A 14,115-nucleotide genomic window follows, 5' to 3' on the forward strand; every position below is an offset into this window, starting at 1 on the left:
CTACTGTACCACAGCCAGACTACTGGACCACAGACAGATTACTGGACCACAGACAGACTATGGGACAACAGACTCCTGGAGCACAGAGAGACTACTAGTCCACAGACAGACTACCAGATCACAGACAGACTACTAGTCCACAGACAGACTACTTGACCACAGACAGACTACTAGACCACAGACAGACTACTGGACCACAAATAGACTACTGGACCAGACAGACTACTGGACAAGACAGACTACTGGACTACAAACAGACTCAGTCAAAACGTCAGTTGGTCATGTTGAGTGGATGGAAATATGACCCTTTTACTGAGGCCTGATTTTCAAAAGGTTTGATAAATCCTGCTATTCAAACCTGGTAGCTTTGTCACTATGCCTCTTTGCTAAATTGTTGGCATCATAGTTGATTCATTTAAACATCGTTTTGCTATTTTAGATCAACAGACATTTTAATTTCCCCCTCAATATCAACTGAGGATATTGTGATAAATGAAATCACAGCACATGCTGCCAAGTGATGGTAAACTGCTGTACCCCACATCCTCCCCAACTCCCCTCCCTTTATTTTCTAGCTCATCAATTGCTCAGCACCAACCTGGACTCAGGGGTAGACGTAACATATTAAATGTAACCAAAAGACTTACTGGTATGATATGCTACGTTTCATATGGTACAGTGGCTTGTGAAAGTATTCACCCCCCATTGGCATTTTTCCTATTTTGTTGCCTTACAACCTGGAATTAAAATGTATTTTTGGGGGGTTTGTATCATTTGATGTACACAAAATGCCTACCACTCTGAAGATGCAAAATATTTTTTATTGTAAAATAAACAAGAAATACGACAAAAAAAAACGGAAAACTTGAGCATACATAACTATTCACCCCCCAAGGTCAATACTTTGTAAAGCCACATTTTGCGGCAATTACAGCTGAAGTCTCTTGGGGTATGTCTCTATAAGCTTGGCACATCGAGCCACTGGGATTGTTGCCCATTCTTCAAGGCAGTACTGCTCCAGCTCCAAGTTGGATGGGTTCTGCTGGTGTACAGCAGTCTTTAAGTCATAACACAGAATCTCATTTGGATTGAGGTCTGGGCTTTGACTCGGGCACTCCAAGGCATTTAAATGTTTCCCCTTAAACCAGTCGAGTGTTGCTTTAGCAGTATGCTTAGGGTCATTGTCCTGCTGGAAGGTGAACATCCGTCCCAGTCTCAAATCTCTGGAAGACTGAAACAGGTTTCCCTCAGAAATGTCCCTGTATTTAGCGCCATCCATTATTCCTTAAATTCTAACCAATTTCCCAGTCCCTGCCGATGAAAAACATCCCCACAGCTTGATGCTGCCACCACCATGCTTCACTGTGGAGATAGTGTTCTCTGGGTGATGAGAGGTGTTGGGTTTGTGTCAGACATAGTGTGTTCCTTGATGGCCAAAAAGCCCCCAAAATTCTGGCCACTCTTCCTTAACGCCCAGCTCTGTGGAGTGTACGGCTTAAAGTGGACATATGGACAGGTACTCCCATCTCCTCTGTGGAGCTTTGCAGCTCCTTCAGGGTTATCTTTGGTCTCTTTGTGGCCTCTCTGATTAATGCCCACCTTGCCTGGTCCGTGAGTTTTGGTGGGCGGCCCTCTCTTGGCAGGTTTGTTGTGGTGCCATATTCTTTCCATTTTTTAATAATGGATTTAATGGTGCTCTGTGGGATGTTTAAAGTTTCAGATATTTTTTTAGAACCCAAACCTGGTCTGTACTTCTCCACAACTTTGTCCCTGACCTGTTTGGAGAGCTCCTTGATCTTCATGGTGTCACTTGCTTGGTGGTGCCCCTTGCTTAGTGATGTTGCAGAATCGGGGGCCTTTCAGAACAGGTGTATATATACTGAAATCATGTGACAGATCATGTGACACTTAGAATGCACACAGGTGGACTTTATTTAAATAATTATGTGACTTCTGAAGGTAATTGATTGCACCAGATCTTATTTAGGGGCTTCATAGCAAAGGGGGTGAAAACATATGCACTCACCACTTTTCCATTTTTTTGTTTTTGTTTTGTTTTTTGAAACAAGTTATTTTTTACATTTCACTTCACCAATTTGGACTATTTTGTGTATGTCCATTACATGAAATCCAAATAAAAATCCATTTAAATGACAGGTTGTAATGCAACAAAATAGGAAAAAACGCCAAAGGGGATGAATACTTTTGCAAGGCTCTGTATGTATTAATTAGTGGATGTCGATCATCATATGATATCTTACAAATTGCAATTTGTACAATATGTTATTATTGCAATATTGAAATAACCACCACACACCATACAATATTTTACAAAATTGCAAACCTATCATATGCTACAAATTCCAATTTGTTTTCACTAACATTAGTTAGGTGGCTAACAGTAACATTACCTAGGCTACGGTTTAGGGTTAAGGTTAGGGTCAAGGAAAGGGTTAGTTAACATGCTAAATAGTTGCAAAATAGATCAAAAGTCATAAGAAGTTGCAAAATTGGTAATTCGTTAAAATGCTAAAGTTGTCCGTGATGAGATTCGAAATGCAACTTTTGGGTTGCTATACTTTTGCGTTCTATTTCCACCCATCAACCTTTGCATTAAACATCCACCCATCCACCCGGACCAACCACCCTACTTTAGTTTTTGCCTTAATTAACCTTCTGTCTTATGTAACCACACCAAACATAACATGACTAATTTGAGTATCCCGGATTTACATTTACTATGTTACGTCTAGTCTATGAGTCCAGGCTGTTAGCACAACACGGACAGCCAATCCCGCTCGGCTCGACTCGTAAGTATACCTGGAGATTTTAGACACGAATAAAAACTATGTCTGTACTGAGAAGACCTGACGGAACCATGACAGGTACCGAGTGAAGAATTAATAACGGAATATCAAGAAGAGTACACTGCGTCTGTTCCGGAGGCGTTCGAGGTTCGAGTGAGCACCTTTTGGTTCGGAGCGCACACATACGCACGCATCTGAGCAGCGATGGGCGCTTGGACGCTGCTGCTGTGCCTACTCGCCATTGTGAGAGGTGAGTAAGTTGTCTGTCGAGGCTTTGTTAATGGCTCGCCGGAGTCGGGAATGATGCGCTTTTGTGTGGCTCTTCTCGGTACGACCACGAGGTGCTGAAAGCACCATACATTAGTCTTCTATAGATTTAATGGAAGGATGCTTTGAGGGAGGGGTAGTTGGATAAAGGGAGAGGAGAAGACAAGATACAGATAATGACCGTTTCATTGCTGTGTCACCATCGTTCTCCTAACGGCTGTGTGTGAGTACGTACTAGGCTACAACGGAATGATGATGTTAGGGAGAAATGATACATCATAACTGCATTACGTTATGCGCTCAACTGGGGTGATCTTTTATGACAACATTACTGAAGGCAACCAGGAAGACAATATTTCTCTTTATGCTACGCGTTCATATATTGCAGAATGCAATACAATGGAGAAGGTGAGTTCCCCTCCTACAATAAAAGACGCGTTGAATCCTATACCCAAGCAATCCATGATTATTGAGTCCCCATTACTGTGTGGATATGTCTTCCTTTCTATTGAGAGAATGTTTTTCCCATCGACATAGCCTTTTAGTCTATATTTCTTAGCCATTAATGACGTTACATGACTGATAATGGAAGATTATGTGTCACTGTATAGCTGGCCTTGCTTATAGTACACAGATCAAGTAACATTATCACCCTAGTGTGGGATCCAAGGTTAGATGTATGATTTACACACACACACACACACACACACACACACACACACACACACACACACACACACACACACACACACACACACACACACACGGCACTTAACCCTAATTGCACCAGGGTCACCGTTGATAAAGGCAGACCCTGGCCATGACACCACTCCCGAGGGTGTCTCAATATGGACGTGTACTTGTGTGAAATAGGACAAATATAAGCACTCACATGGCCCACACATACACCCCCTACCTACACACATACACCCCCTACCTACACACATACACCCCCTACCTACACACATACACCCCCCTACCTACACAATTGAGCCCCACAGTGGACGCGTCATAAAACCTAGCAGTGAAACATGGAAATGGTTCGCTCTCGTGTAAATCTCTCTCAGACAACGATACTTTTATCTATATATTCAGCTCTATTTACTCTCGGATTCCAAAATGCTAATTAGCATCAAATAGACATCATGACTACAAATCCCTGCAAGCTCTTGCACGTAGACTACAAATCCCTGCAAGCTCTTGCACTTCATCTCTAGCTGACACGTTTGCTGTCAGCCAGCTATATGAATAAGTTGGCATGGTGTTAGAATGCACTGCTGTATTAAAGCAATTGAGAACTAACTTGTTGACATGTTCTGTTGCAGATTCAAAGCCAAATGAACTCATTGCAGAATGTATCCATAATCATGAATGAATAAGCATATTGTTTTTACCAGAATGCAACAGTCGCCCATCAATCACGTCAAACACCTGTGAGAGCGAAATTACAAGATGTTTTGTGGAATATAATAGGGGTCTTATAACACTGTCATCTGGGCATGGTCTTCTGAATTGGGCCTCTGGGGGCTCAATGCTGACCGTGGATTTACCATGCCTTTGGTGATAAAACCTAAAGACCGCATTCCATAGCATGAGTTGGTGTTTGTGTGCTGGGAGGTACCAGGATAGAGATGGCTCCGGTATGGATAATGATGAGAGGAACAGACCCTGTTCAGACCAGGCCAGACCCTGGTTTCTGCACAATGAGAACAGTCTTTACAGCAGATACTGTCTGCTGTGAATTGTCAATTTATTTTATGCAAATCATTATGACCTATTCTACACATCTGTTGTTTGTCATGTAGACTAAGGGGGTGTATCTTTGCTATAAAAGAGCTTTGTTTCCTTTGTGTCGGGGCTCTCAACGAATCATATAAGGATGGTTCGTTGACCAGCCATCACTATTGCAGGGTACTCACATTATTAACTTGTGTGTGTGGTGTGACCTGCTTTCCTTATTAATAAGTGAATTAAGATTAGTTTATGTGTAAATCTGACTTGTGTGATGAGTTTGTCTCTCCTCATTTGATAATAAAGAAATAACCACCACACACCTTAACTCCAACAATTCAATTGTTTTAATAAAATCTAAATAGTAAACAATGCATGCATGTGCCTTTTATACATAACATATAAACATCTGAATGTAAGTAAAGATGAAATGATTTCTTCATCAATGCCACAAACCTGGGACATCGAAGATCACCCTATGAACTAGTATTCCTATCAGAGAACAACACACAGATTCTTCTGATTTTAGACCAGCACAAATAACACCATGTAAAACAGCATATTGTAAATTTTGGTTGGTGAGTTACAAATGTAGAAACAACTGAAGGTGTAAGGTAGCTTTTATAGAAAATACTAGGTCAACTCCAGCAGAATGAGAAACACACCTAACAGACTCAAAACAAGGAAGCCATACCTAAACACAGCTATATCAACACCCTTCTAGTGTAACAGGTCCATGTAGCCATGCCTAAACACAGCTATATCAACACCCTTCTAGTGTAACAGGTCCATGTAGCCATGCCTAAACACAGCTATATCAACACCCTTCTGGTCAATGTAACAGGTCCATGTAGCCATGTCTAAACACAGCTATATCAACACCCTTCTAGTGTAACAGGTCCATGTAGCCATGCCTAAACACAGCTATATCAACACCCTTCTGGTCAATGTAACAGGTCCATGTAGCCATGTCTAAACACAGCTATATCAACACCCTTCTAGTGTAACAGGTCCATGTAGCCATGCCTAAACACAGCTATATCAACACCCTTCTGGTCAATGTAACAGGTCCATGTAGCCATGCCTAAACACAGCTATATCAACACCCTTCTAGTGTAACAGGTCCATGAAGCCATGCCTAAACACAGCTATATCAACACCCTTCTAGTGTAACAGGTCCATGTAGCCATGCCTAAACACAGCTATATCAACACCCTTCTGGTCAATGAAACAGGTCCATGTAGCCATGCCTAAACACAGCTATATCAACACCCTTCTAGTCAATGTAACAGGTCCATGTAGCCATGCCTAAACACAGCTATATCAACACCCTTCTAGTGTAACAGGTCCATGTAGCCATGTCTAAACACAGCTATATCAACACCCTTCTAGTGTAACAGGTCCATGTAGCCATGTCTAAACACAACTATATCAACACCCTTCTGGTCAATGTAACAGGTCCATGTAGCCATGTCTAAACACAGCTATATCAACACCCTTCTAGTGTAACAGGTCCATGTAGCCATGCCTAAACACAGCTATATCAACACCCTTCTAGTGTAACAGGTCCATGAAGCCATGCCTAAACACAGCTATATCAACACCCTTCTAGTGTAACAGGTCCATGTAGCCATGCCTAAACACAGCTATATCAACACCCTTCTGGTCAATGTAACAGGTCCATGTAGCCATGCCTAAACACAGCTATATCAACACCCTTCTAGTCAATGTAACAGGTCCATGTAGCCATGCCTAAACACAGCTATATCAACACCCTTCTAGTGTAACAGGTCCATGTAGCCATGTCTAAACACAGCTATATCAACACCCTTCTAGTGTAACAGGTCCATGTAGCCATGTCTAAACACAACTATATCAACACCCTTCTGGTCAATGTAACAGGTCCATGTAGCCATGTCTAAACACAGCTATATCAACACCCTTCTAGTGTAACAGGTCCATGTAGCCATGCCTAAACACAGCTATATCAACACCCTTCTAGTGTAACAGGTCCATGAAGCCATGCCTAAACACAGCTATATCAACACCCTTCTAGTGTAACAGGTCTATGTAGCCATGCCTAAACACAGCTATATCAACACCCTTCTGGTCAATGTAACAGGTCCATGTAGCCATGCCTAAACACAGCTATATCAACACCCTTCTAGTCAATGTAACAGGTCCATGTAGCCATGCCTAAACACAGCTATATCAACACCCTTCTAGTGTAACAGGTCCATGTAGCCATGCCTAAACACAGCTATATCAACACCCTTCTAGTGTAACTGGTCCATGTAGCCATGTCTAAACACAACTATATCAACACCCTTCTGGTCAATGTAACAGGTCCATGTAGCCATGTCTAAACACAGCTATATCAACACCCTTCTAGTGTAACAGGTCCATGTAGCCATGCCTAAACACAGCTATATCAACACCCTTCTGGTCAATGTAACAGGTCCATGTAGCCATGGCTAAACACAGCTATATCAACACCCTTCTAGTCAATGTAACAGGTCCATGTAGCCATGGCTAAACACAGCTATATCAACACCCTTCTAGTGTAACAGGTCCATGTAGCCATGCCTAAACACAGCTATATCAACACCCTTCTAGTGTAACAGGTCCATGAAGCCATGCCTAAACACAGCTATATCAACACCCTTCTGGTCAATGTAACAGCTCCATGTTGCTGCTATCAATTGTGGGCAGCACCTTTACCATTGCATTCAGTCTGAACCCCAGGATGAGCAGGAGGACAGAATTTACATAGGCGAAAGAAAGGTAGTAAAAACAGTACACCACAACACTTTTAAATGTGTTTCTGAGTCTAGATATGATCAAATCTGGAGAAGAACAAGTGAAGGAAGCAGCATAGGGAAATTGGGTGAACGTAGGGTGGTTTTACAGCGATAAGATGGAGAGTTAAAAGGGTCTGAAGTTGAGGGACCATGGGGCATGAAAGGCATAGTGTGGAATAAGGGGTAGCTAGAGAGATGGTTAGCCATGGAATAAACATAAAATGTGGTGCTGGTGTGCTTCAACACCCCTTTAGATTGTTGTTACCCCATGTCCAGTCATACTCTGGGCCTCAGAGTGTGTCTCTCAACGTCCTTCCGTCTTAGTTGCAGCATTCAAATCGTGGTCATTGTGTGACATTAAAGACAATGAGTCATCACAGCATTTCCACAAATTGAGCCATAGACAATAGCATTGAGGACAGCATTTCGTTGACAACATGGTGGTTTATACTATGTCTACTGTGTGTGAATGATGGAAGAATCTTACCCCAGCTGTAGGTCCATTTGAGTGTGTGTGACCACTTAGGCCTGCACATCAACCAGTACTGGGTCCATTTGAGACTTGTAATGCTTGCTTTCAAAGTGCTGCTTAAATTTCTTCAGGTCTGCATATATACTGTGCAAAAGTATAAACACAACATGTAAAGTGTTGGTCCCATGTTTGATGAGCTGAAATAAAAGATCCCATAAATGTTCCATATATACAAAAGCTTATTTCTCTAAAAATTTAGTTTACATCCCTGTTAGTGAGAATTGATCCTTTGCCAAGACAATCCAGTCCAGAGTGCAGGGGTACCGGTACCGAGTCAGAGTGCAGGGGCACCGGTACCGAGTCAGAGTGCAGGGGTACCGGTACCGAGTCAGAGTGCAGGGGCACCGGTACCGAGTCAGAGTGCAGGGGCACCGGTACCGAGTCAGAGTGCAGGGGCACCGGTACCGAGTCAGAGTGCAGGGGCACCGGTACCGAGTCAGAGTGCAGGGGTACCGGTACCGAGTCAGAGTGCAGGGGCACCGGTACCGAGTCAGAGTGCAGGGGTACCGGTACCGAGTCAGAGTGCAGGGGTACCGGCTAGTTGAGGTACATGTAGGTGTATATGTAGGTGGGGGCGAAGTGACTATGCATAGGTAACAAACAGCAAGTAGCAGCAGTGTAAAAGGGGGGGGTTCAATGTAAATTGTCCAGTGGCTATTTTTATGAGTTGTTCAGCAGGGGTAAGTGGTTGCTGTTGGCTGGTGTTTTGTGTTGTTTCGGCTCATTAACCTCTCTGTAATTTACTGTTGATGTCTGCTCAACATGGATTGGCGCAGAGAAGAGCAATAAACACATCACTGATTGGCCGAGTTACAGCTGCCTTTAGATTTCCAACCAATCAATAGAGAGTGACAGGACAGGGGACTCCCCCTCAGCCCTGGGTTAACTAACCATCTATCATCATCAGTACAACAACGAGACACACACACACACACACACACACACACACACACACACACACACACACACACACACACACACACACACACACACACACACACACACATTAACTTTATACAAACAGGGTAGTTAACGCATTAATTGTATAAATGAGTAGTTAACACAGAGCGGAGGGGGTGTTTTATACACACATTTGGAAGGCCAAAAAGATCATCAAGGACAAGAACCACCTGAGCCACTGCCTGTTCACCCCACTACCATCCAGAAGGCGAGGTCAGTACAGGTGCATCAAAGCTGGGACCTAGAGACTGAAAAACAGCTTCTATCTCAATGCCATCAGACTGTTAAATGCTGTTAAATAGACATCACTAGCACATTTGGGGCTGCTGCCCTATATACATAGATTTGGAATCATTGGTCACTTTAATAATGGAACACTAGTCACTTTAATAATGTTGACATATTTTGCATTACTCATCTTATATGTATATACTGTATTCTACTGCATCTTAGTCTATGCTGTTCTGACATTGCTCGCCCAAATATTTATATATTCTTAATTTCTTTCCTTTCCTTTAGATTGTGTGTATTGTTGTGAAATTGTTAGATATTACTGTTATATATTACTGCACTGTTAATGCTAGAAACACAAGCATTTCACTACACCCACAATAACATCTGCTAAACACGTGTATGGGACAAATAACATGTGACTTGATTTTTGATTTGACGCACATGTGTACAGACAACACCCCCTCCACGCTACACACACCACATCTGTTACCCCTCATGTAAACTGGCACTACCTGCTGTGGTGATACAGTATATTCAGCGTATATAACATCCAGCAGGTGATGGCAGACACTTAATCCTTTGCACCCCAGTATCTCTACTTGCACATTCATCTTCTGCACATCTATCACTCCAGTGTTTAATTGCTAAATTGTAATTATTTCGCCACTATGGCCTATTTATTGCCTTACCTCCCTTATCCTACCTCATTTGCACACACTGTATATAGACTTTTTCTATTGTATTATTAACTGTATGTTTGTTTATTCCATGTGTAACTCTGTGTTGTTGTTTGTGTCGCACTGCTTTGCTTTATCTTGGCCAGGTTGCAATTGTAAATGAGAACTTGTCCTCAACTGGCCTACCTGGTTAAATAAAGGTGAAATAAAACAAATTAAAAACACACCTAAATGACTGTACGTATTCTTCGCTCTGTTGTTCCATGTGACTTGGGACTGTCTGTCTATTACAAAGCAGTCTGGCAGACTGGGACGAAGGTTCACCTTCCAACAGGACAACAACGTTAAGCACACAGCCAAGACAACGCAGGTGTGGCTTCAGGACAAGTCTCTGAATGTCCTTGAGTGGCCCAGCCAGAGCCCGGACTCGATCGAACATCTCTGGAGAGACCTGAAAATAACTGTGCAGCGAGGCTCCCCATCCAACCTGAGAGCGCTTGAGAGGATCTTCAGAGAAGAATGGTGTGCCAAGTTGTCATGTCATACCCAGGAAGACTCAAGTTACATTTTTTAAATGTAACCTTTATTTAACTCGTGAAGTAAGTTAAGAACTGCCTTGTTCATGGGTAGAACGACAGATTTTTACCTTGAAGTCGGAAGTTTACATAGACTTAGGTTGTAGAACTTGAAACTTGTTTTTCAACCACTCCACAAATTTTGTCAGCTGGGGGATTCGATCCAGCAACCTTTCAGTTACTGGCCCAATGCTGGAACCACTAGGTTCAACCACCCCCAGTTATATACAGACTGAATCCAGTTATTTGAATCCCCCAGTTAAAGTCGGAAGTTTACATACACTTAGGTTGGAGTCATCAAAACTCCCCTTTCAACCACTCCACAAATCCCTTGTTAACAAACTATAGTTTTGGTAAGTCATCCGGGATGCTGGCCTTCTAGGCAGAGTTCCTCTGTCCAGTGTCTATGTTCTTTTGCCCATCTTAATCTTTTCTTTTTTTTGGCCAGTCTGAGATATGGCTTTTTCTTTGCAACTCTGCATAGAAGGCCAGCATCCTAGAGTCTCCTCTTTACTGTTGACGTTGAGACTGGTGTTCTGCGTGTACTATTTAATGAAGCTGCCAGTTGAGGACTTGTGAGGCATCTTTCTCAAACTAGACACTCTAATGTACTTGCCCTCTTGCTCAGTTGTGCACCGGGGCCTCCCACTCCTCTTTCTATTCTGGTTAGAGCCAGTTTGCGCTGTTCTGTAAAGGGTACAGAGCGTTGTACGAGATCTTCAGTTTCATGGCAATTTCTCGCATAGAATTGCCTTCATTTCTCAGAACAAGAATAGACTGAGGAGTTTCAGAAGAAAGTACTTTGTTTCTGGCCATTTTGAGCCTGTAATCGATCCCACAAATGCTCATGCTCCAGATACTCAACTAGTCTAAAGAAGGCCTATTTTATTGCTTCTTTAAATTAGCACAACCGTTTTCAGCTGTGCTAACATAATTGCAAAAGGGTTTTCTAATGATCAATTAGCCTTATAAAATGATAAACTTGAATTAGCTAACACAACGTGCCATTGGAACACATGGTTGCTGATAATGGGTGTGATGGTGATGGTTGCTGATAATGGGCCTCTGTACGCCTATGTAGATATTCCACTAAAAATCAGCCGTTACCAGCTACAATAGTCATTTACAACATTAACAATGTCTACACTGTATTTCTGATCAATTTGATGTTATTTTAATGGACAAAAATGTATACTTCTTTCAAAAACAGGGACATTTCTAAGTGACCCAAAACTTTTTAACGGTAGTGTGTATATACCCAAAACTGGCTTAAATCATATAACAAATGTATACTGAACAAAAATATAAAGGCAACCTGCAACAATTTCAATGATTTTACAGAGCTGCAGTTCATAGAAGGAAATCAATCAATGGAAATAAATTCATTAGGCCCTAAGCTATGGATTTCATATGACTGGGCAGGGGCTCAGCCATGGGTGGGCCTGGGAGGGCATAGGAATCAGAATATTTTTCCCCCTCCTGGGCAGGCGGGATTACACGTAGTCTGCATTTTTGAGGCTGGTTGCAGTACTGCCAAATTCTCTAAAACGGCGTTGAGAAATGAACATTCAATTCTCTGGCAACAGCTCTGCAGTCAACATGCCAGTTGGACGCTATGTCAAAACTTGAGATATCGGTGGCATTGTATTGTGTTACAGAACTGCACATTTTGGAGTGGCCTTTTATTGTCCCCAGCACAAGGTGCACCGGTGTAATGACCATGCTGTTTAATCAGCTTCTTGATATGCCACACCTGTCAGGTGGATGAATCATCTTGGCAAAGGAGAAATACTCACTAACAGGGATGTACACAAATTTGTGCACAAAATGTAAGATAAATAATTTTTTGGTGCGTATGGAGGAAGAGATGAGATTTCCATTACCATTCAAACTAAATGCCCTATAAGTGCCAAAGCTACTGTCACAATGCCAGTCAACTAGCAGTAATTCTGTGACAAACTATCATTTATCGCTCAATTCATCGAAAGCCTGGTCTGAGTCATATCACAGCTCCTGATTATACGCCAGTAATGTTCCAATAAGTTAAATCAGTCTGTAGTGACATTGGCCAATGCAAAGGATGTTAGTTACAGTGAGATACGGACTATTACTGGTTAGCAGGCCGTATCTCTTCCTCAGTCTAAATGATCTGTGTCTGTGAGGGTGTAGTGTAGTATAGGGCCTGGCAGTGTGTGCCTGTCGGACTCTTAGAGTTTTGGGCTAATGTCTCTATCTCTGTACTCTGATACAGAATGGCAATATGACCTGATATGATTTAATTTGATATGATGTTTGTGAAATGTTGAGATACAATTAGATATTATGTGATTTGATATGACGTGATGTGATATGTGATATGTTATTCTCAGACCAAGAGGAGCAGAAGGATTGTGCCTCTTGGCTAGTTGCTCTGCCTTAATAAAAGCAATCATCTCAATCAACTGAATATCCAAAAACACAGAGAAAGAAGATGAGGGTGACGGTTTTCCAAAGGCTTTATGACTAACAAAAATGCTGTCACCATATTTTCTCCATTTAATATTTTTTGTCCATGTGCCTCTTCTCCTATAAGACCAGTAGCTGTTTCTGGTGTGAGTTCTGAGGTGTTCCAGAGAGTTCTGGAATGCAGAAACCCAGTAGCTCATTTTGTCCACTCTGCTGTTAGTTTTAGGATCAGTGTTATGGCCTTAGTTATGACGACTGCTATGGTCTTCTGAGAACCAGCATGCTGGAGCCTAGCAGTCCTGCAGCCAGTCTGGCCTGGCCTGTCCTGTCTCCTGGTGTCTCCACAGCCAGCCTGGCCTGTCCTGTCTCCTGGTGTCTCCACAGCCAGCCTGGCCTGCCCCCTGGTGTCTCCACAGCCAGCCTGGCCTGTCCTGTCTCCTGGTGTCTCCACAGCCAGCCTGGCCTGGCCTGTCTCCACCCCTGGTGTCTCCACAGCCAGCCTGGCCTGTCCTGCCTGTCCCCTGGTGTCTCCACAGCCAGCCTGGTCTGTCCTGTCTCCTGGTGTCTCCACAGCCAGCCTGGCCTGGCCTGCCCCCTGGTGTCTCCACAGACAGCCTGGCCTGTCCTGTCTCCTGGTGTCTCCACAGCCAGCCTGGCCTGTCCTGTCTCCTGGTGTCTCCACAGCCAGCCTGGCCTGGCCTGCCCCCTGGTGTCTCCACAGCCAGCCTGGCCTGTCCTGTCTCCTGGTGTCTCCACAGCCAGCCTGGCCTGGCCTGCCCCCTGGTGTCTCCACAGCCAGCCTGGCCTGTCCTGCCCCCTGGTGTCTCCACAGCCAGCCTGGTCTGTCCTGTCTCCTGGTGTCTCCACAGCCAGCCTGGCCTGGCCTGCCCCCTGGTGTCTCCACAGCCAGCCTGGCCTGTCCTGTCTCCTGGTGTCTCAACAGCCAGCCTGGCCTGTCCTGTCTCCTGGTGTCTCCACAGCCAGTCTGGCCTGTCCTGTCTCCTGGTGTCTCCACAGCCAGCCTGGTCTGTCCTGTCTCCTGGTGTCTCCACAGCCAGCCTGGCCTGGCCTGCCCCCTGGTGTCTC

At 43.6% G+C, this 14,115-nt stretch overlaps 1 protein-coding gene across 1 annotated transcript in view; it reads left to right on the forward strand.

The window, feature by feature from the left end:
- Window positions 1-2,197: 2,197 nt before the first annotated feature.
- The window catches only part of chrnb2 (cholinergic receptor, nicotinic, beta 2), a 34,227-nt gene continuing 22,309 nt past the window's right edge, over window positions 2,198-14,115 (forward strand). The window contains 1 exon segment of the mRNA XM_042319343.1: window positions 2,198-3,057. Coding sequence (XP_042175277.1) covers window positions 3,012-3,057 — 46 coding nt within the window. The 5' untranslated portion in view covers window positions 2,198-3,011.

The sequence above is a fragment of the Oncorhynchus tshawytscha genome, unplaced genomic scaffold, assembly GCF_018296145.1.
Source record: "Oncorhynchus tshawytscha isolate Ot180627B unplaced genomic scaffold, Otsh_v2.0 Un_scaffold_17_pilon_pilon, whole genome shotgun sequence".
Taxonomy (NCBI): domain Eukaryota; kingdom Metazoa; phylum Chordata; class Actinopteri; order Salmoniformes; family Salmonidae; genus Oncorhynchus; species Oncorhynchus tshawytscha.